At 44.9% G+C, this 22,144-nt stretch overlaps 1 protein-coding gene across 4 annotated transcripts in view; it reads left to right on the forward strand.

The window, feature by feature from the left end:
* The window catches only part of cyth1a (cytohesin 1a), a 61,590-nt gene extending 40,245 nt beyond the window's left edge, over positions 1-21,345 (forward strand). For 2 of the 4 annotated variants that reach the window (XM_079520653.1, XM_079520654.1), the window contains exons 2-13: positions 821-903; positions 6,283-6,347; positions 7,526-7,592; positions 7,908-8,026; positions 10,124-10,204; positions 10,397-10,509; positions 11,283-11,431; positions 11,835-11,947; positions 17,022-17,100; positions 17,494-17,562; positions 18,091-18,245; positions 18,771-21,345. In XM_079520653.1, coding sequence (XP_079376779.1) covers positions 821-903; positions 6,283-6,347; positions 7,526-7,592; positions 7,908-8,026; positions 10,124-10,204; positions 10,397-10,509; positions 11,283-11,431; positions 11,835-11,947; positions 17,022-17,100; positions 17,494-17,562; positions 18,091-18,245; positions 18,771-18,849 — 1,172 coding nt within the window. In that variant the 3' untranslated portion in view covers positions 18,850-21,345. The remainder of the gene's footprint in view (positions 1-820; positions 904-6,282; positions 6,348-7,525; positions 7,593-7,907; positions 8,027-10,123; positions 10,205-10,396; positions 10,510-11,282; positions 11,432-11,834; positions 11,948-17,021; positions 17,101-17,493; positions 17,563-18,090; positions 18,246-18,770) is intronic. The other 2 variants (XM_079520651.1, XM_079520652.1) reach the window with 1 other exon arrangement.
* The last annotated feature ends 799 nt before the right edge of the window (positions 21,346-22,144 follow it).

The raw sequence follows: 22,144 nt of genomic DNA on the forward strand, positions 1-22,144 counted from the left end.
CTCTCCTCTCCTCTCTGCTCCTCCCCTCTCCTCTTCTCTCCGTTCCTCTCCTCTCCTCTCTGCTTCTCCCCTCTCCTCTTCTCTCCGTTCCTCTCCTCTCCTCTCTGCTCCTCCCCTCTCCTCTTCTCTCCGTTCCTCTCCTCTCCTCTCTGCTTCTCCCCTCTCCTCTTCTCTCCGTTCCTCTCCTCTCCTCTCTGCTCCTCCCCTCCCCTCTTCTCTCCGTTCCTCTCCTCTCTGCTCTTCCCCTCTCCTCTTCTCTCCGTTCCTCTCCTCTCTGCTCCTCCCCTCTTCTCTCCGTTCCTCTCCTCTCCTCTCTGCTCCTCCCCTCTTCTCTCCGTTCCTCTCCTCTCCTCTCTGCTCCTCCCCTCTCCTCTTCTCTCCGTTCCTCTCCTCTCTGCTCCTCCCCTCTCCTCTTCTCTCCGTTCCTCTCCTCTCCTCTCTGCTCCTCCCCTCTCCGCTCGTCTCTTCTCATCTCATCTCTGCTCCTCCCCTCTCCTCTTCTCTCTGCTCCTCTCCTCTCTGCTCCTCCCCTCTCCGCTCGTCTCTTCTCATCTCCCCTGTAAAACTAAACATCCTACAACACATTCTCTTTTGTTATTTATCTTTCCACTGCTGAGATCCACAGCCCTGGCCTCAGGTGTTCATTCACCTTGTGATACCAGGGGAATTATTATCGCAGCATACATTGTTCTCTGTGTGTACTTACTTAGATACTGTGCCTTCCTTGGGGAATAGCGAAAAGCTGTGCGAGCGGCAAAGGTGCATGATATTTCTGGCCTGACGTTTCATCCTCTCTCTCTCTCTCTCTCTCTCTCCCCAGTGCCTGACGACCTCACTCCAGAGGAACAGCAGGAGCTGGAGAATATACGCCGCCGCAAACAGGAGCTACTGGAAGACATCCAGGTGAGGCAAACACCCTCAGTGCTAGTTTAACTCAGACAGTGTAAAACACCCTCAGTGTTAGTTGAACTCGGAGTGTAAAAGTGTACCTGCATGTTAAAACGAACTGACATGCAGGATTTTGCTATGCGGGTGATGAGGATAGGTAATTAATGATAGGCTGCTGGGCAACAACTATTGAAAGCTACAATCTGAAACTTATTTTAATTGCGACTGTAGGTTGCAGTTTACTATGAAAACCTGCAAAACATGTCAGTCAGTCCATCACGCCTGTCACGCCAATACAGAATTCATTCCATATGTTGATCTGACCTCACCAAACCCTGTACACTCGAGACACTGCCCCCCCATGCCGAAGCGCCAGCGCTCGCCCAGCAGTCTGCCGTCACCCAGGTGGATAGGGCGAGGCCGCTTCTCGCCCTCAGGGCATATTACTGGTAAAACCTTATTAGAGTATGTTAACCCATAAGACCTGAGGCCGATTCTACAAATGCCTTCTAAATCAGTAGTAGTACTGGAGTGGTTGGAACCGTTGGATGCAGTCTCCCTAGTCCCTACTCTTCCATGGAGAAACGTAAACTCTGGTGTCGAGTAGCACACCTACTTGTCTACAAGTAATGCTGTCTGAAGCTCATGAACACATAATCTCCCCTGGCCAGGTGGTACTGCTTCTTGTCTGAGCAGGGCAGGACATCAAAGATACGCTGCTTTAAGCCAGCCGAAGGGGTGGATTCGAATTGACTTTGAAACTTTCCAAGCTTATGAAGTTTGTACAAGCTTGCATGCTTGAAAAACTAATTTATGCCGCACAGATACAAAGTAATTATGTACTTTGAGATACAATCATTGTAGTAGAATGGGGAGCTCCACCCTCTAATATGACCAATTTTGAGATTTAGAGAGTTTTTGAAGGTGCAGGCCAGACCCCCCCCCCTCCTGTTTTGACCTAGCAGGCCCAGACGAGGCGCAGACATTTGGCTGACCCCGACCAGCTCCAGCTACAACTCCTCTGCGGCTTCAGTCAAACACTTACCTCCCAGTTAGATTTATCCGCCTCTGTCCAACAATCGCTGTTTCCCCCCCCAAAAAAAGTCCTATATATATAAATATTTCCACCCCGGTGGAATTCTAGGCATTTCCTACCCGAGCGCTCTACTCGCACCCTTAACGTGGACCGTCGTCCATGTTTATTCATGCAGTCATTTAGCACATTGTGTGCCCAGGACGTCCCCAGACGTCTTTATAATCACCCTCTGTGGTGCCCAAGACGTCTGGGGACGTCTTTGGGAATGTTTTTTCTTCTTTTTTTTGTGCTTTTATTGCGTTTTTTTTAAAAGAAATCGGCCAAATCTGCCTTTTCACTTTGTTGCGTTTTCACCCCCCGTTTTCACCCCCCGAAAAGGGACCCCAGCAAACGGTACTTTATTTTGCCGTTTTCTATGAACACCGTTCTCGTGTAAAATGGGTCTCAGAATTAAAAGGAGATTTAGAACGGTTGAATTGCCTGTCATTAACGCTGCTATTTCTGCCAGACTCTGGCCGGGATTCAAATCAGGTTGAATTTCCCATGGTGATTTGTGTATTTTCCTGTCTGTAGCCGCCTGTCAGAGCTGTCGCCCTTGCCGTGAACCTAAACGGTAAAATCATCAGTGCTAATTTGACTATTTTGTCAAATTGCACCCAAAGGCAATCGATTTCAGTCTTTTTTTCCTGTGTTGTGTACTGATTCGTCCCACGGGCTACTTGCTAAGGTCAAGCCTGTCAGTCAACCATGTAGTCAAAATGCCTTTCATATACAGTACCCAGTACAAAAAATCTTCAGTGTCAAATTTACGAGAGGACAAGTGTATGTATTGTGCACTCAAATGACCACACTGAGGTGTTTACTGCGTTGCGTGCCGATTAGTTCCTGCCGCCGCTCGCTAAGGTCAGCCCTGTCATTCTGCTAATCAACCATGCAAGTCACGTGACCGCCTTGGGGGTGTGTGTGTGTGTGTGTGTGTGTGGGGGGGGGGGTGATGTGGCCTGCAGTTGGGCCTCTCTAGCTTCCGCTGCCCCCCCACCCCCTTCCCCCCCGACACATAAACACTGGAGGTGTCATTTAACACCCTGTTTCCCAAACAGTGGGTCGCGGAGACATTTATATGGGGTCCTTTAATTTTGGTTTCCTATATTTTGTTTTTAATCATTATTATTTCAAAACATTTTCAAAAATCATTCCCAAAACAATGCATTTTCATGAATTCAAAACAAATTCAATGTTTTCAGTAATTTCATGAAGATAATCAAATCAAAGAAGTGCCATAAACTGGGCGCCCGCTGGCCTAGTGGTCCACATATAGGCTTTGGCCTGACAGCGCGCCGCATGTTCGAGTCCCGTTCATGACGACCTTTGCTGCAGGTCTCCCCCTGTCTCTCTCTCCCTCTTGTGTATCAATAAAGGCAGAAAAAAAAAATCTTAAAAAAAAAAGAGTGCCATAAATTAGAAAGATCTTTTAAGTAGGCTAGTAGTGAAAATAGCCAATCTACAAGCTCAAAAAGCGACCCTAAAGTGTAGTTGCTTATTTGATTGACATTTACTAATGTTATTGTTGACCCCCCAAATGGGTATGCAAAAATGTGTCCACGGACCCCCACCCCCATCTGAAAAGGTTGTGTGCCAGGGACACTGACCACCACCACTGACCGTCAAACCTGCCCCACTTCCCCCCTCCTCACCCCTCCCACTGGCTCTGTTCCTGATCTTCACACCCACCCCACCCCTTCTCATCATCCTTATTGACCCCCCCCCCCCCCCCCCCCCCCCACAACAACTGCTCTCCACTGACTCTGCATGTCACCCACGCACGCCCCTATACATACACACACACACACACACACACACACACACACACACACACACACACGCACACACACCTCCGCTTGCACAAGCACAGCCTTTGTTTGCGGAGGCAAAGCATCTGAGGAATGTGTTGTGATTGCGCCGGGCCCTTGAATGCACACATGTTCCTTTTTAGAGGTTTTGGCCCCGTGGTGTGTTGTTGTTATGCATCAGACGGTTCTGTACGCAAAACACTGTGCTTGCTTATTATGAATGGAGAGGATCCTTGAACCACATGAACCCTGGCATTGCTATTCTGGGCATGCCATCATAGGCCATTCAGGCGGACATTCAGCGAAATTAGGCAAAATGTCGGCACATACAAACGTTCCAGTGGGCAGGAGTGGCTCAGGGGTAGTGGCCCGTAGAGCAGCCGGATGGGAACCATGAGGTTCCCAGTTCGATCCCGGGCTCCCCCAGAGTTGGTGTCAAAGTGTCGCCCCCCCCAGATCATAGGAGAGATAACAGGCAAACATTGATCAGAATAACAATTCTTCTACATTCTCTAATTGTGTAGACTTCTTGTAAATTAGGTAATGCAGATGTTTAACAATAATTTAACTCTTGAGCGAGTAAAATGAGGTTACATTTTACACTCTCAAGAGTTAAAGATCTAAGGGTCCATTTGGTTACCAACTCCCCATCATTTAGCTGGGGATCACCTGGAACCACTGGTGGTCCCCAGACCACTGGTTGAGAACCACTGTTCCAGCCTTCGATCGCGATGACATCATACTCTTTCCACCCTCGGATCTTTGTGCCCGCTACAGCCCCGCCCCCGCCCGTCTCTCTCACTGCCCGTGGTGTAGCGCCAGGCTGGCACCGCCGGTGCCCGGGCTCAATCCACCGCCTCTGCCCCCGACGTCATTAATCTCTGAAACGCACCGCAAAAATATAATCACATTTTACCCTCTTACACTCCATCTGTGTCGAGATCATTCCCGAATGTTCATTCACCCAACCCCTTAATCAGATTCAGACTGAGGGTTGTTTCTAAGACTGAGTGGATCGGTGCATGTCTGTATCAGTTAACAACTATTGACCATATTCACACGGCCATTTCCCGCCACCCCGACACGGGTGGTGTTTACCAATACCATTCCCAAGCATACTGTAAGACTAGGGTTGGGAACCTTTTAGTCCAGTAATAATGTAATTTGACCTCTAACTAATTGCAAAAAAACCAAACTCAACTGATTTTGCATCTTCAATATATCCTGAATAACAGAAAGAAAGTTGCCTGGAATTGTCTGAGGGGAAAGTGTTGAAAATGGCCTGTACAGTATGGCCACCATTGACATCCTATTATAAGGCAATATTTTCTAAATTTCCTTATGCTTTAAGTAGCATGTGACATATCAAACTAGGTTGTTGTCATGATGCTGAAGCCATTCCAAGCATTAGTTTTGCATAAAAACACTCATTGGGCTAAATTTGGCCATAGCAACTTGCCAAAATGTAATGAGGTCAGCACATTTGGGCAAGTTGCTATGGCCAAATTTAGCCCAATGAGTGTTTTTATGCAAAACTAATGCTTGGAATGGATTCAGCATCATGAAAACTCCCTAGTTTGATATGTCACATGCTACTTAAAGCATAAGGACATTTAGAAAATATTACCTTATAATAGGATGTCAATGGTGGCCATACTGTACAGGCTATTTTCAACACTTTCCCCTCAGACAATTCCAGGCAACTTTCTTTCTGTTATTCAGGATATATTGAAGATGCAAAATCAGCTGAGTTCGGTTTTTTTGCAATTAGTTAGAGGTTGATCCTGTATTTTCCATAGATTTCCTGTACTATTTAGGATTTTAACAATTTTCCCTAGTCTTAACACAATGAGCGCCGGGACTTCTTTCAAAATAGGAGCTTGGGGTGCCAGGCAGATATGGCATCTTTTACTACAGACGTGAAGTCAACCCACCAGCTCTGACAGTGTGATTTAAATAAATACAATAACTGATATCCTCAATATTGGATTCGGTTCCTCCCGATTCCTCCAGTTCCCGATCCCGACCTTATATAAGACCAAAATTGTCGCTGTATGAATATATGGTAAATGGTGGAGGCTGGAGTTGTATAGCTGTGTGTGAAGTAAGTGGCCGAGTGGCCCCCCAAGAGCTGTGGCCCCACCCATGTGCGTACAGTAGTACAGTACACGACTCCCCAGTCTTGTCAGGAGCCTGAGAAGTGACTGTGTTTGTTGAGCTGCTTAGCCCTGTGTTTGTTTGCATGATTAAGAAAAAAGCCACCTGGCAACCCAGACAAACACCAACTGGCCAACAATGAACCAGAAATCACGACAGCCTATCACTTTGCAAGCTCTCCTGTTTATTTTTTTACATGCTTTGCATGCCCTTTTGCATCGGTCATAATCTTTCCATAATATCTGCTGCGGGGCTGACCGGTAGTGAGATAACTCATTCTCGTAATGTTTTTTTCGAGGTTTTGTTTTTTATCGCCGCTTTCTAACACATCTCTTCCTTCTCTGTCTTCAGCGGCTAAAGGATGAGATAGCAGAAGTCACCAGTGAGATCGAGAACCTGGGTTCTGCCGAGGAGAGGTATGGAGGAACAAGATATAGTCCCACACAAATACAAAATGCACCATCCTCACCACACGACGTAAACGCTATGGTCTCTTTCTCTGTCCCTTTTCCTCTCCCACACGTTCTCCCTATCACCCGGTGGCCATCTAAATTGGCTTGTTGTTTGTGCTCTATTAACTTACCAAATGATCCCGTCAATTATTAATGTCAAATGGCCAGCCAGCCCCTCCCCCTTACACTACTCCCCCAAATTGCGTATGCTTTTAAGGGCCGTTTAAATGTTTAATCAGCCACACCCCCTCCGTGGTGGGAGGCCTCATTGAATAATGCAGGGGGTGTATATGGGGAGGTGCAGACAATGGAGGGTCCCAGGGGAGGGGGAGGGGGAGGGGTCTGGAGTGCCTGGGCTCGGCGGTACTCCAGCGGATAGGGATTCCATCACCTCCATGAGATTCCATCCATCCGTTCCATTACTGTTGATTGTGATCGCAGTCTCGTATGGTACATTTACTGGAGACAACACGTGGCGGCTACAGTCTGCGTCGCTCGCTCTCAGCGGCGTCGGTCTGAACTCTGAACATCTGTTTGCTAATTGAGTGGCGGAGTGTTCCGGACAAAAGCCAAAAGGAATGCTGGGTAGAAGTGAATCAGTGGGAAGTAGTGGTGACCTCCCAGCGGTCTCGGTGAAGGTGACGTAACCATGGTGACGACGGACTCTGAAGAATGCACTTTGACCCCTGAGGCAGTCAATAGGCCTGAGAAATGAGCGTTTCCCATTAATGCGTGATGTCATGCTTTATCTTTATCAGTGCTTTGTCATCGGTGGTCCATGAGAACAAGACCTCTGCTGCACAGGGGGAAGATACTCCCATGAAATTAAAACACGTGCATCTACTATTCCACAAGACTGGCCCATCTTGTCAAATAAGTTGATAGAAAATCAATTACATTGATGTGTGGAATCCATTTTGGATTGATTTGTTTGTTTGAGTCTGATTGATTTTAGTTTCTGTAATCATTTGTATCCAGATGATGGTAGATATGATGATAAATGCATTTACATTTAATAGGACGATAAAGCGACGTCACAATTGTTATTAGTCACTCTCAGGCCAACGTTGTCGCACGTCATTTTCAATTCAGATTGTTCTTCATCATTATAACAAACCAAAACTCCCACTCTGATCTTCCAGGAAGAACATGCAGAGGAACAAACAGGTAGCCATGGGCCGCAAGAAATTCAACATGGACCCCAAGAAGGTATGACATCATTATTTATGCTATTTTTGAGAAATCTTTGAATAATACATTTTTAACTCAAATCTTTTCTTCCGGGGGTCCCTGGAACAAAATCTTTTGAGATGGGTGTCTGTGGCCAAATACATAATTTTGGGGCTCCTTGACATGAAAAGGTTTTGAGAACCACTGATAAGTACATTTGTAGATTCAGCCTCAGGTCTTAATGGCTTAATTATAAGCAATATTATAACCTCTGTACTTCAATATCTCTCTCTCTCTTTCTCTCTCTCTCTCTCTCCCCCTCTCTGTGTCTCTCTCTCTGTGTGTCTCTCTCAGGGGATCCTGTTCCTAATAGAGAATGACTTGCTGAAGAACACCAGTGAGGACATCGCTCAGTTCCTCTATAAGGGAGAGGGCCTCAACAAGACGGCCATCGGAGATTACCTGGGAGAGAGGTCAGGACGATGACACCGTTTCTCTCTGTCTCTCTGTCTCTCTGTCTCTCTGTCTCTGTGTCTCTCTCTCTCTCTCTCTCTCTCTCTCTCTCTCTCTCTCTCTCTCTCTCTCTCTCTCTGTTTCTGCCTCTCTCTCCCACTATGTGTGCTCATGCAAATGTGCGATGGCGTGCGCTCAGGTCTGTGTCAGGCTGCGTGGTTGGCGAGAGCATGAAACGACGAGGATCCACTTCCAGATTGCATAGTTTCCGTCCTAGTGTGTTTCCTCTCGGTCAGGCGACGCCCATCCCTTTCACATTTAGATGACCTCAAAAGAGGCACGTCCGTTACTCGACTGCCACCATATGTTTTAGATTTTCTTATCCATTCTTGAATTGCACACATTACACAGTTAAGATCCTCAGTGTTCATTTATCATTGCGAGATCAAATGGACCCCTTTCGGTTCCATTTGCATGGGGAGACATTGTATTCATGAGCTTCAGTCGGAATGACATGTTTTGGTTTTTCTCTTCTTTATAAAAATGAGTTCCCATTGTGATACCAATAAATAGGAATACTGTGTTAGTTCCATTGAACCAAGCCAGAACACTATCTGACCACTTAACACAGCCCCCCATCTGACCGCTTAACCCATTTTGGGCGGGAACCCCTTTTGGTGTTTTAAACATTATGTTATAATTTAGCTATTGAAAAATAGCAGTGCCGCGCTACGAGATTGTAGGTCTGCTATTTTTGAAAAATCGTTAAAATGTGGCGCAAAGCATTGAATGTATATTTCAGAGCGAACATTTTTAACTAAAATATTTTCTTCTGTGGGGTCCCTGGAACTACACATTTTGAGATGGGGGTCCATGGCCCAATAGAGATAATTCTGGGGGTCCTTGACATGAAAAAGGTTTTTCAGAAAAATGTTTGGATTTAGAAGCCTTTTTTTTAATCGACCTCAGTCCAAAATGGGTTAAGAGTGGTGAGATGTGTGGGCCACGAACGCTTTTGAGAAGTGTGGCACTGACCCAGGAACGGTAGAGAGCCACTGTCTTCATACTGGACAGAGGATGCTGGATGTGACCATCAGTGAGACGTCCTCAGAGTGGCTCCAGTGTCCCGCTGGACATATCATTCACTCCAAAGGCCATGATGTCAGTAGTGATGTCATGATGAAACTGAGATGAGGGAGGCTGTCAGTCTGTTAACCCATTTTGAGCGGGAACCCCTTTTGGTGGTTACATACATTATGTTATAATTTAGCTATTGAAAAATAGCAGATCTACAAGCTCATAGCGCGCCACCGAGTGGCGCGCTATGAACTTGTAGGTCTGCTATATTTGAAAAATCGTTAAAATGTGCCTCAAATCTTTCAGAAAATAGTCATGATTTAGAAAACATTTTTTTTAAATTTCGACGTCAGGCCTGAATGGGTTAACCATATGAACCCAAGTCTTCATATTCTTGGCATGCCATAATAGGCTAACATTCGGCGTGGATATTCAGCAGAGAAATTGCTATTATTGCAGAAGAGTTATGCAGACAGATGCCAGGTTCATGTGGAGACCTGCTGGCTTCCTATTGTGCAGCCAGTGGTGGCACAGAACATCCTAATTCACACTTAAAATATATTTTGGCGACCCAATTGAATCGTGACTCAGTCTTTGGGAAACAATGCTATAGTATGTAGTTTCAATGTACAGATTATAGAGTTTTTGATATTATACTGTTTAGAGTCTAAACAGTATAATATCAAAAACTCTGATTATAGGTATAGTATACTATAGTAGAGTACTATTTCTATGTATTTGATGTATTACCTCGTGTTTACCTTGCTTACTGTAAATTGCGGATTAAGAGCGTCTGCTAAATGGCAAATGCCTAAATTGCAAATTGTTGAGATTTGGTGCAGACGGGAAAAAGGAGGGTAGCCAAGTACCCTAGGCCTAGGGTACCCTAGGCCTAGGGTACCCTGTTCAATGAAGTATTTTTGCGTATGTCCATAATATCACTTGAATATGTCAAAATTGTCCATAGAAAATAGCTTACTGAAAGCATGTCTTAATATATAATGGTAGTAAAAAACCTAATTATTTTTTTGTTCATATAGAGAGGACTTAAATCTCCAAGTCCTGCATGACTTTGTGGAGCTTCATGAATTCACAGACCTCAACCTGGTCCAGGCTCTACGGTAAGACAACACCTCCTGGCAAGCCTTTTTAACATTTAATACAAAATAAATGACATTAGTTTTTTATTTTTAGACTGCTTATCATATCTATCAGACCTTTGAAAGTTTTAGAATTTTGATGTACAATTTAGTTTGATATTGAATTTATAATATCAAATGTATAATACCCCCCCCCCCCCCCCCCCCATACAGACAGTTTCTGTGGAGCTTCCGGCTGCCAGGTGAAGCCCAGAAGATTGACCGCATGATGGAAGCCTTCGCTCAGCGCTACTGTCAGTGCAATCCTGGAGTTTTCCAGTCCACAGGTATCCAGGTTACATACTGCACCACTCACTGCATGCTCACAAAGTCCCTGAAAAGACTTCCCCTTAAAATAACTCAGGCACAGTTCTATATCCAGCAAACGTGGCTTTCCTCCTGAAGTAGCCTCCAATTTAGCCTCTCTGGGTTGCTTCTCTCACGCTGTACCGATATGTAACGGGACTCTTTATCGCCATTGCTTTATTTAACACATACAAAAGTCTGCTAAAGTTGCGTGTCCAAGAAGGGTGTCTGGCTCGCCGATGGAGGGAGCTTAATGTCTGCGCCAGATGGATGTGAATAATGCATTGGCGTTTTCGGGCCTGATAAAAGTGCTGCTGTGTCAGCCATGTGCAGACCACATCGTTAGCAAAACCCACAGACACAATACAGTACACACCACACTAACACAACCCCACGCGCACACACAAGAACAGCACATCTATACTTTGCTTCCCACGCAACAACCTTTCAACCCCGGCCCACTTTCGCCCACCAACGACGCATCGTCTATCTCTCTCAGTATGACTATGGGTCCCCAAAGTGCAATCCTTTCAGCTCCGGTAATTCACATTCATAATTAAACGCTGCATTACAAACGTCTGCGTTTTTCACACTGTGCAGCCTTTGTACCATGGCTTGTTGCTCTATCACACATTGCACACGCGCACACCAACCTCGTTTGGGGTGCATGTTGTTAAAGTGCAGGTGCTTAGAGACCTGTGTTTTGAATATGGGTAGAGGTGTGACCTGTGTGTGTGTGTGTTGCGTGCTCCAGACACCTGTTACATCCTGTCGTTCGCCATCATCATGCTCAACACCAGCCTCCACAACCCCAACGTGAAGGACAAGCCCACGGTGGATCGCTTCATCTCAATGAACAGAGGCATCAACGAAGGAGGAGACCTGCCTGAAGACCTGCTCAGGGTAGGTGGCACGATGCCCCAACAACCTCCCGTCCTGTTCTTTAGACATGATGTCCAGTGGTGTAAACTGTAAAGTAACTAGGTACCTGTACTTAAGTACAATTTTGAGGACGCCCTTTTAGGAGATCGGAAGCTCCATGGTCACTGAACTGAATATTGGACCCGATTTTCATACTAAAATGGCTTTTTTCAGAGAGACAAATCAGGAGAAATTTTACTTTATCGACCTTTCTCTGTCCCAGCAACACTCTCGCAGGATCTAGCATCAGTAAACATAGGATGTGTGTGAAATTTGCCGTTAGGAAGACCATTCGTAGATTTCACCTCTTAGTGGCGCCAATTGGGATGGTGTATCTTCATAAATGAACCATCATTGATTGAACCTTTTCACCCACTCCCCACAGAACCTGTACGACAGCATCAAGAACGAGCCGTTCAAAATCCCAGAGGACGACGGCAACGACCTCACGCACACCTTCTTCAACCCCGACAGAGAGGGCTGGCTGCTCAAACTGGGTGAGGAGCACATGAGAGACACACTTTCTAAATGATAGCTTCCGTTCCTTATCAGTGTAAAACACAGTAGATTAACCCCGTCTGTATTACTCGTAGCATAGCCAATGTTTGGTGAATCAAGTCTGGGTTGCGAAACGACCCTGCATACCATAATTATCTATGTCCGCTTGAGGCCACAGCCGGACTTCGATGTGTGTGTGTGTGTGTGTGTGTGTGTGTGTGTGTGTGTGTGTGTGTGTGTGTGTGTGTGTGTGCGTGTGCGTGTGCGTGTGCGTGTGCGTGTGCGTGTGCGTGTGCGTGTGCGTGTGCGCGCGCGTGCGCGTGTGTGTGTGTGTGTGTGTGTGCAGAAATACTCACTTGACTTGAGACATCTGAAGAGCGTCTGCTCGCCCTAATGTATAATGAATGCAGGCCTTGAGATCAGACCATCACATGTGGTGTCTTTTCAATTATTCAACAGCAGGCATGTTCATACATTCTCTGATGTACACACAAAGACATCCGGACCTATAGACATGAGTTTGGTATCCGAATTCCGCAAATTGTATAACTAATAAGAGTCCTTAAAGGATGCATGGATTATAGTTCTCAGTCATGTGGATACCATGGAAGCCAGCATAGGAGCCAGCATGTCTTCTATGGAAGCATGTTGCGTATCGGAGATAGCCGATCTACAAGCTCACATGAGCTTGTAAATTGGCTATTTTCTGCCATTAGTTATTTTAAGATGAAAGGGTATTTGAACTGGTCAAACTAGCAATAGAATAGATGTTCAGAAGAATCTTCCATAAACAATGGTGTCAGAAATGTCATAAGTCGTTAAAGCCTCAAACTTCAACTGGTTGGCTCTATGTAGAACAGCAGCAACATAGGTTTAGAATGATGATACCTAAACATCATCATTAAACTTTCAGTCATGAGATTTTATTTAGCTTTATTCCATGAGGATGACTGTTATATTCATCTTGCATAAATATACAGGTTCATTTGTCGTCATACTTGGATTTCCTCTCTCTCCACCCTCTTGTTTCCCTCTGGGATCTCTCTCTGTTTGTAAAGATTCACAATGAATTTAGCTTAGACGGCGCATCAACGTCTCAACCGCAATATCCACAGCAGCCATATCTGACAGAAATAGGGCCTCTTTCTTATACTTCCTTCACAGGTCCAATGAGACTCTGTTCCATTCTGGTCAAACAGAGTCAGGGTGCTGATATTGTGCGTGTTGGCTCACTGGAAACACTCTGCTACAGCAGTGGGTCTCACTGGAAACACTCTGCTACAGTACACCAGTGGGTCTCACTGGAAACACTCTGCTACAGTACACCAGTGGGTCTCACTGGAAACACTCTGCTACAGTACACCAGTGGGTCTCACTGGAAACACTCTGCTACAGTACACCAGTGGGTCTCACTGGAAACACTCTGCTACAGAACACCAGTGTACTGTAGAGTAACACTCTGCTACAGTACACCAGTGGGTCTCAAAAGTGTGGTCCTCGAGGGGTTTCCAATGTGTAACTCGGAGAGTTATGTGGGTCCATTACAGGGCTTCCAATTAAAAAGTTTGAGAACCACTGTGCTACACTAAATGGGACAGAGTCTTCATTAGTATCAATGTTAACACCTGTTCCTCCAAGGAAGTAAGGTAGATAAGAGGCCCAATTTCTGGCCAATATGGCTGCTGTGCATAGAGGCTATCAAATGTCCGACCACTGTGAATCTGTACAAGCGCTCCCACTGAAGAAGCACAAATCGTCCTCTCCTCCCCCAGTGGTCTAAGACTGGGAGAGTTGAGTCTAATAATCCGGGTGGAAGGTAACATAAATAATAACATAAATGGGAATCCAAGTGGGGGCACCAAGTAATGCAGTGCTTTATAGTCCAGACCATTTGTGCAGTAGCTCCCTCTGGTGGAGTTTTAATAGAAACAGCTGATATATAAAACCCAAACAGAACGAATGCTTTGAGTTGTAAAGCAGTGCATCCAAAAGCCCCCTTGGAATACGTGTAGCAAACAATTGTGGTGCCTCGATTTCTTATGATTTAATTTGATTTCGTTTGTTTTCTTTTCCTCCTCGTTTGTTTGTTTGTTCCCCATGATTTTGGCTGTTGTCTTTCCTCAGGAGGTATGTACACCTGCTCTTCCCCAAAACACTAGTCCATCTGTCGGCTCTCAGGTGCTTCTGGTGGTCTGCCATGCTTCTGTTCTCTTCCTCTTATTTATTTTTTATTGTTTTACATTGTATGGGTTTTATTTATTTTCTGGGTTTGTTTATTTATTTTATTTGTATTTTTATTTTTTTTGTCCCTGCGTTGACTTAAAGTCATTTTTACATTTCGTTGTTTGTTTGTCTGTTTGGTCTCCCATTGAGTTGGTGGTTTGTCCACGTGCTGCTCTTTTATCTCTGTGAGTGGTCGCAGGGCGGGGGCCAGGTGCATTCGTCACCCCTCTGCTTCAGGGGGGGGGGGGGAGTCTTTGCTTTGTGACCACTCTCTAGCCAGCCATTTTGACCTTCTCTTTGTATGCCGCGGTGATCGATATCTTTGGAATCTTTGGTGAGCTGCACTATACCCCCCACCCCCCACCATTTCCATACAGTGAGCACAACTAAAGTTTACCGGACCATACTGATTGATCATGCTTCTATTCCATAATAACATGCTTCTATTTCATGGTGAAACATGTTGTTTGCTCTCTGGGTGGGTGGAAAGGGAATACTGCACCTTATACAAGACGGCCCTGCTCTCTCTCTCTCTCTCCCACTCTAGCTCTCATGCTGTTAATGGATGTGAAGAGGAATGTTTGGTATTGGACTGAATTGGACTGCAGTGGAGTGGCTGTGGGCATGTGGGAAGAACAGAGGATATCGGGGCGAGTGTGAAGGAGAGCGGGGGTTCAAACAATATTTTGTTCAAACCATATTGCACATGATTGGTGCATTGTTGTGGCCGTGCATGTCAGTGAAATGATACTGTAATCATTTAATGAGTCAAAATAGATTCTTAGATCTTTCTCGTCAAAATATCGTATTCATAAATGACAAAAGACTAATTGAATTAATCGCTACAAAAAGCATTTCATTTACAAGCAGTCCTGGTCCCCCCCTCGTAGCCTTACACTTGCCCAGCCTGCTGTCCACCCCTTGCATGGGCGATTGCCTCTGTTGAACTCCACTTCAGTCTGGTAACCCTCCTCTGGACCCTTCCAGAAAATGTCCCGGGACATCCCCGCTTTGTCTCGGGAGACATTTTCGCAAGGGTGGGGAGGTGGGGTGGGGTCTTTCTCTTTTATATTTTAAATAAAGGAAGTGCTGTGGCCATCAAATCACAACAACATCCAACCCCAGTCAACTCTTCATCAGCTGTGTGATTCTGCCATTTTTTGTGTCTTCATGTGTGTTCATTGTCTGCTGCTGTGTGCTCCAACAATGCTGTGCCGGACCTGTGGGGTGGGGGGGCGGGGGTGGTACTAGACTTCTCTCTAGTCTCCATCTGAGTGAAGTGCGCCGATGATGACTGTAGATCGTAGCACGTTGACTAAAAAACCTAGACTGTTTGACTTTTCAGACCTATTCACGACCGCTGTGGCGTGATGGGCTATCATATGCACAGTGCCCCCGTGCTGTCATATGATGATATAGCAAGTGTGTGCTGTAGTAGTTGGTACTTGTGTGTGTGCAGTACTTCCACTGCGCTCTGCTTCTCTGCCATGGTAGATGGGGTTTCTCACATGTAACTTTGTACTAACACTGGTGGTAGTTTGTCCACGTCAACCCTAGCGTCCTTATTATGGGCATATCATAATAGCCAACAATATGGGAAAAAAAGAAAAGAAAGCTTGTCGATCTGCTGTTTTTGCCTAGGAGATTCGCTGTAGAGGGGGAAAATGGGGGGGGGGGGGAGTGCAGACTTTACTTGTTGACCCCCGGTCAACAAAGTATATAAGGGGGTTTCTCCACTTCTGTGCTAGCTCTTCTGTGCTCTTTAGACACACAGCACCTATAGGTTATTGTGCCATCATGTCTGCCCATGGCTTTATACATTACTGTACATCCTGTATGTTTGAGAACCAAACCCGTTCGCCCACCGCTACTTTCAAAAGATGCTCATCGAAACCAAAAACAGGTCGTTCCTGTGTGAGATGCCTATAGTTTAGTTGAGCATAGCTTCAGGCACTATAGGCTCGAATTGCTGCCATCTTGTCCTTCCTTAACATGCCATCTGCTACTGGGATCAGGTTCCCCCTCTCTTACAGGAAGTGGGGGTGACAGACTGGGGTCAAGAGGTCACCGATAGAGTAACGAGCAGCCGACTTAACCAGAGAGCTCCCACTGGGCATAACGGGCTGCGAAAGGACCTCTTCACACACCCCTGGCGTTGTGAATTATGGCAGAGTCGAAAACTAACGACTTGATTTCGGTCGTAGTTCGTTAGGTTCAAAGAGTGCAAAGCACATATAGCTTTAGATCTATATCCTCCTGCCTATTGATCGTTGATGTGCTGCACTGTTCTAACAGAGGCCGTTCTTGCTGAGTCTGCGGCCAGCTAACTAAAGAGACCCAGGACAAAGTGAAAGGGCCATGCACTCGGGTTTCAGACACAACTAGGCATTAGCTAGCTTCATTCTATGGCATCCACACAAACACACAGACTCCACTTTCATTCTTATCAAGCTTCTATGATAAGTGGTCAGTGCATTATCCATCTGCTTTTATCATCGCAGTGATCCTACTTTCTGACGTTGGTCCAAGATGGGTTAGATTCATTGGCTTTGCCTTAAAAGAAAAAATCCCAGAGGATGTCAAGAACGTTCTAATAAAGTGGAAACCCCATAGATAACTGGATGCAGTGTTATTTCAAGAGCCATGTGCAAAGTGTCATGATACTGCCTGGGGCATATATGCATTCAATCTGGGAATGGAGTGTTCTTCCGGAGCCGCCATCCGTCTGTCTGTCCATTCATCTGTCTGCCTGTCTGCTGCTCTGCCCTCCGCTGCCTGGCGTTCATATCTCTCTCTCTCTCTCTCTTCTCTCCATCCATTGAATCTCTCTGACGCTGCCTTTTTGCTTTACAGGGGGACGCGTAAAAACCTGGAAGAGGAGATGGTTCATCCTCACAGACAACTGTCTCTACTACTTTGAATACACCACAGTAAGTTCAAATGCAGCAGTGGTTCTCAAAGAGTGGGGTCCGGGGAATTCGTTAATATAGCATAAAAATCAGTTCGACCAGGTATATACAGCCCATCGATAAGCTCACAACTCCCCACAATGCAACACGTGTGTTTGTAGAATTTACAATTTTGAATATTTTACTATGCGGGTCCCTAGCACGGAATAACCTGGTAGACGATCCCGGGATGATCTACCAGGCAAGGCACGAAATGTTTTCACATGGGGGCCCACGACAAAAACATTAATTTGGGGGTCCTCGACATGAAAAGGTTCGAGGACCACTAAGCTAAAGTCTCAAAATGGCCAGGTGTGAGACAGTGGATGGCGCATGTGTGTACCACACTTTAACCTGTCTACTTTGTCTCTGCAGGACAAGGAGCCCCGGGGCATCATCCCACTGGAGAACCTGAGCATCAGGGAAGTGGAAGATAAGAAGCCGGTAAGATGTTATGGACACAACTCCCATTTAAAGGCCCAATACATGATCCAGAAATAATGGATAAGAAAGAAAGAAAGAAAGAAAGAAAGAAAGAAAGAAAGAAAGAGAGAGAGAAAGAGAACAGAGACATATTTTTTTGTTGATTGACTGAGCTTGACTGAGCTCTTGATACTAACACATTCAGCAGTATGTTCAGGCTTTGGTATGTTTTTTAATGTTTGGAAACATTGTAGTAAACTTAACTGATTTATACTTATCGTCTCTGTCAGGTCCAAAAATGTTACTTTTCAGGTTTCAAATTCAAAAGTAGTGAACTTGCAGATCTGCTCCTTTTGATGCTTCTGTGTGAAGCTGTAGTATGATGGGCGTTAATTTAGGGGGAAAAAACGCAAAAAGAAAAAAGTAAGAAATAAGAGGTTTCTGCCCAACAACAGCAACTTTGTACATATTACAGCACACAGTGTATATACGTATACATCACCCTTTCGCCTGTGCTGGTACTAACCTCGCTCATTCTCCACGTTGTAGAATTGCTTCGAGCTCTTCATCCCCGACAACAAGGACCAAGTGATCAAGGCCTGTAAAACGGAGGCGGACGGCCGCGTGGTGGAGGGCAAACACACCCTCTACCGTATCTCTGCCCCGAGCACAGAGGAGAAAGATGAATGGATGAACAGTATCAAGTAGGTCCTTCATTGGCTTCTTCATTCACCGCAAACAGCTACTACTAGGATCTCGGATAAACTATTCTAAAATTGTGTTTTTCCTTAGTATAGTACAATGTACAGCTAGTTTAAAAGATTTGTTAACCGTATTTATGGTGGTATTATGGTATGGTATGGTATATGGTGACTCTTTTACAGTCTATGGTTTATACCAAAAAAGCACCAGGTACTTTTGCCTAATAAAGTCAAGTGCTGGTTGACTGGTGGCATTGGAAAAACGGCATAATTTGGCATATGGTTAATTGTTGTTTTCACACTTTCAAACCATTCAGTAACCTTTGAAAGAAATCGGACCAGAATGGTTGTGTATTAACCTTCTTACGGCTATAAGACGCCAGGAAAATTCCCATACCTCAATCAATATGGATAATAAGGGTTTAATAAATTCAACCACTTAACGAAAATCCACTTGGAATCAGCCAAAAACGGCTAAAGTTGTTTCTCTCGTTCTCTCTCTAACTAACTCTCGGTGTGCTCCTACAGATCTGCTATCAGCAGGGACCCCTTCTACGAGATGCTGGCTGCCAGGAAGAAGAAGGTTTCGTCCATGAAGAGGCACTAGAGCTGCACACAGCTCTCCCCACGTTGCACTTGACAGACTCGGGGACTCTGGTGAACCTGCTCACTCTGCTCACCGCTGAGGGGGGTCCGACTTGTCGGCAGCTGGGGTAGGGAGGGACTACGGGTCGGGGCCCTGGCTCGGCAGGGAGCTTTCCGGGATACACCGCTCTCGCTTTGGGACTTTTACTGGCCAACAAAACAGGAAGCATGCCTGGGTTTCTAGAGAACAGCCTGGGTTTCTAGATACAGGACCAAAGCCTGCCCACCCTACTGAATGTTCACTCTCTCATCTTTTGTTTATATTTTGGCGTATGCTGTGGGCAAGAGGGTGTCTTACACTCTCCCTCCATGTATTGCCCCTGAAAAAGAAAAGAAAAACCCTTTGTCCTCATGCTTTACCAAACACGAACTCTGTTGACCATAGCCTACTCACATGCAGAGAACATGCAAACGCACCGGCAGTCACCTCACTACAAATGTATCCTTTAAACTCAGCAGGGCTGACGGAGGGTGGCTCCCCCAACCAAAATATTCTTACTAGAAAAGCAAAGACCTTTTCTTGTGTGCTTTATTATATTTGGGCGACGTGTGTCTATTTTTACAGCTTTCACTGTGGATTCCTCTTTGAGGAGTCTTTTTTTGTTTTGCTTTTACAAAGGATTTTGTGTGGGCGAAGTTGGAATGGGGAGACATTTGACAACCGTTTGTGATTTTATAGAAAAGTCAAAACTTTTTTAAGGTTTTTCTGATGAGAAGAAGATGAAGAAGGAGAAAAAAAGCCACTCAGGAGATTGTCACAATGTTCTAGTCTAGAATATTCTGTGTCAGGATAGATCTGGAACATGTTTGTGCGTGACAACCACACAGGAAGTTGAAGCCTTGTTTGTGTTCCAAAGTTGAACGTTAACCGTAAAGGTTTGGACTTTATGACTGCAATTTAGGCTGACATGGTTGTTCGGGTGGAACAATATTGTATGTCTCTCACTGTTGATTTCCTGAAAGGCCTGGGGAATGCATCCTAGGGATTCCCTGGGATATAGAGCAGTGTCTGTCACCGTAGGCCTCTATGCAGGATCTTACGGGGGGCTTTGGGGCGTCTGGAAATCAGAGCTGTATGGCCCGCCGTACCGTACGCCTTCACGTTTTCTCTTTGCAATTTTTATTTTTTTGCTTTCTCTCACATTCTGTAATATTACAAGTACTCATACATAATTTGTCTCTCCTTGTAACATACAACAGCTAATTTAATTATCAGGACCGGGTCTGCCTATCGATGACATGTGATTGAAATGCTGCTGGTTAGCAACAGTCATTCACAAAAAGTACTCTCTTCTCTCAGCCGAGTAACCGGTAGATGTTCTAGGCTGCCAACTAATCGTGTTTCAATTCGACCCACGGGCCAACCTCATTATTAAGCATTGTGCAACACTGTACCTTAAAATGGATGGAAGTAATAGTTCCATTGTTTTCTAAGCTTCAGGTTTGTGTGCTTGAGACCGATAATTGTGGATGCTTGGGAGCAGTACACGCAACGCAACGATGTTTCTCAGTTCAGAGCCGTTCCTCGTGTAAAAGTATATATGGCATCGGCTCACAATGAAAGAAAGAATTACAAACCTACTGTATCAGGAATGTATGTACGCTGTGGCAAACCAAAATATACCGTGCGCAAATGACTGTTTTGTCAAAACCAGAGGGTTCCAAATCGGTGAGCGCTCAATGACAGGTGACATGTCGTCTTTGTCAACAAACAAAGCTGTTTCACAATAGGAAATAATTGTATGTTCAAGTACAATTGCCGCCTAGGAAATGAAAACAATGTTCTCAGTATGTTTTTTTTTTTTTTCTCATGGGTTCTGTCGTCTATACAGTAAAATCTTCGGTGTTAACGTATACATTTGTAAACCTTGAGGGGACTGCCCATAAGTCAGGCATCCCGTTAGTCAGACCTGCATGGCCGGTTAAGACTCACCCGCGCTGCGGGTTAAAACTCACCTGTGGCTTCTGACATGCGTGACGGGTTAAAACTAATCTGTGCTGCCGGTTAAAAAAATCCTTCCTGTGAGGTTAGGGTTTGGGATAGTGTTAGTAATGGTCTGTCTAATGGGAGATCGGACCCCTCTTGAGAGGGCACAAAATGTAACTGAATGGATCATGACTATTAATTTGGTTACGTTTTATACATGCGTACCTTCTGAGTTAAATCAACACCGAAGATTTGACTATCTGTTACAGAGAGATACATGCAACATGCAAAAACAATCATGATTCTCATTCTAGACAGTATTGGTTTATTTATCAAAGTTGTATATACTTAAATGTATAGCGGGTATTTGCCTCCGTTTTTGTTTTTATTTCAGTTAATGTAGCAGTATGTTAGTTGTAGCAGAGTGCCATTTTTGCTTTACCTTCCGTTTCATAGTGTTTTATTTTGAAGTTTCTATCATTGTCATGTAATCAAGCTGAAATAAAAGACAACTGTGTCACAGATACTGACTGTATAATCTCTCATGCTGCGTTCACAATGCCAGCTGCAAAGATGCCGGCTACCATTATTTTTCAATGGACGCCAGTGACATGAAGATAAACATTTACATCTAACGTTTCTATGATGAATTGAACATGGTGGACCCTATTGTAATAGAAATAACGGTGATGATCGAAGGCTCGATAGCCGAAAAGTTTGTCTTTTTGTTTTACTATGCAAGAATAAAAACTAAAGCAGTCTTGGTGTGTGCGACCCATCACCGTTATTTCTATTGTATGATTTGAACGGGTAACGCACCATGAGTTGGAGCGCGGTGGTCACAAAGAAAAGGACCCTATTGTATTGAGTTGTGCTTGAAATGTACTATAATTCTCCAATCTGTTAATAAATACTTCAATCAATCAATAGCTGCTACAAAAGCTGCACCAGCTACAAATAAGTTGAGCTGGTCTCAACTTAAGATACAAATATTCGGTGTAGCTTTGTATACTTTGTATCTGCTACAACTATGGGGCCCACAATGGTGCTAGCTGTACTAAATTATTCCACAAGATGGCGGTGCAGTATAAATGTTGAACTCCCTCCGGTTCCTGCATCCTGGAATATGGATCATCCACTGGCCATTGTGGCCATAGACATATATACATAGACGCCTCATTTGCCGCTGCAGTTCATTGGAGCGACGTGTATCCCAATGAAGGCGGAAGTGCAGTGCTGAAGGCTTTTTTTTTTTTTAACAAATCTTTATAACAGTCATGACAATATACATTACAAAACAAGACAAACAAACACAAACAACAAAGTTATT

Source organism: Electrona antarctica (genome assembly GCF_951216825.1).
Source record: "Electrona antarctica genome assembly, chromosome: 14".
In the NCBI taxonomy this organism is placed as follows: domain Eukaryota; kingdom Metazoa; phylum Chordata; class Actinopteri; order Myctophiformes; family Myctophidae; genus Electrona; species Electrona antarctica.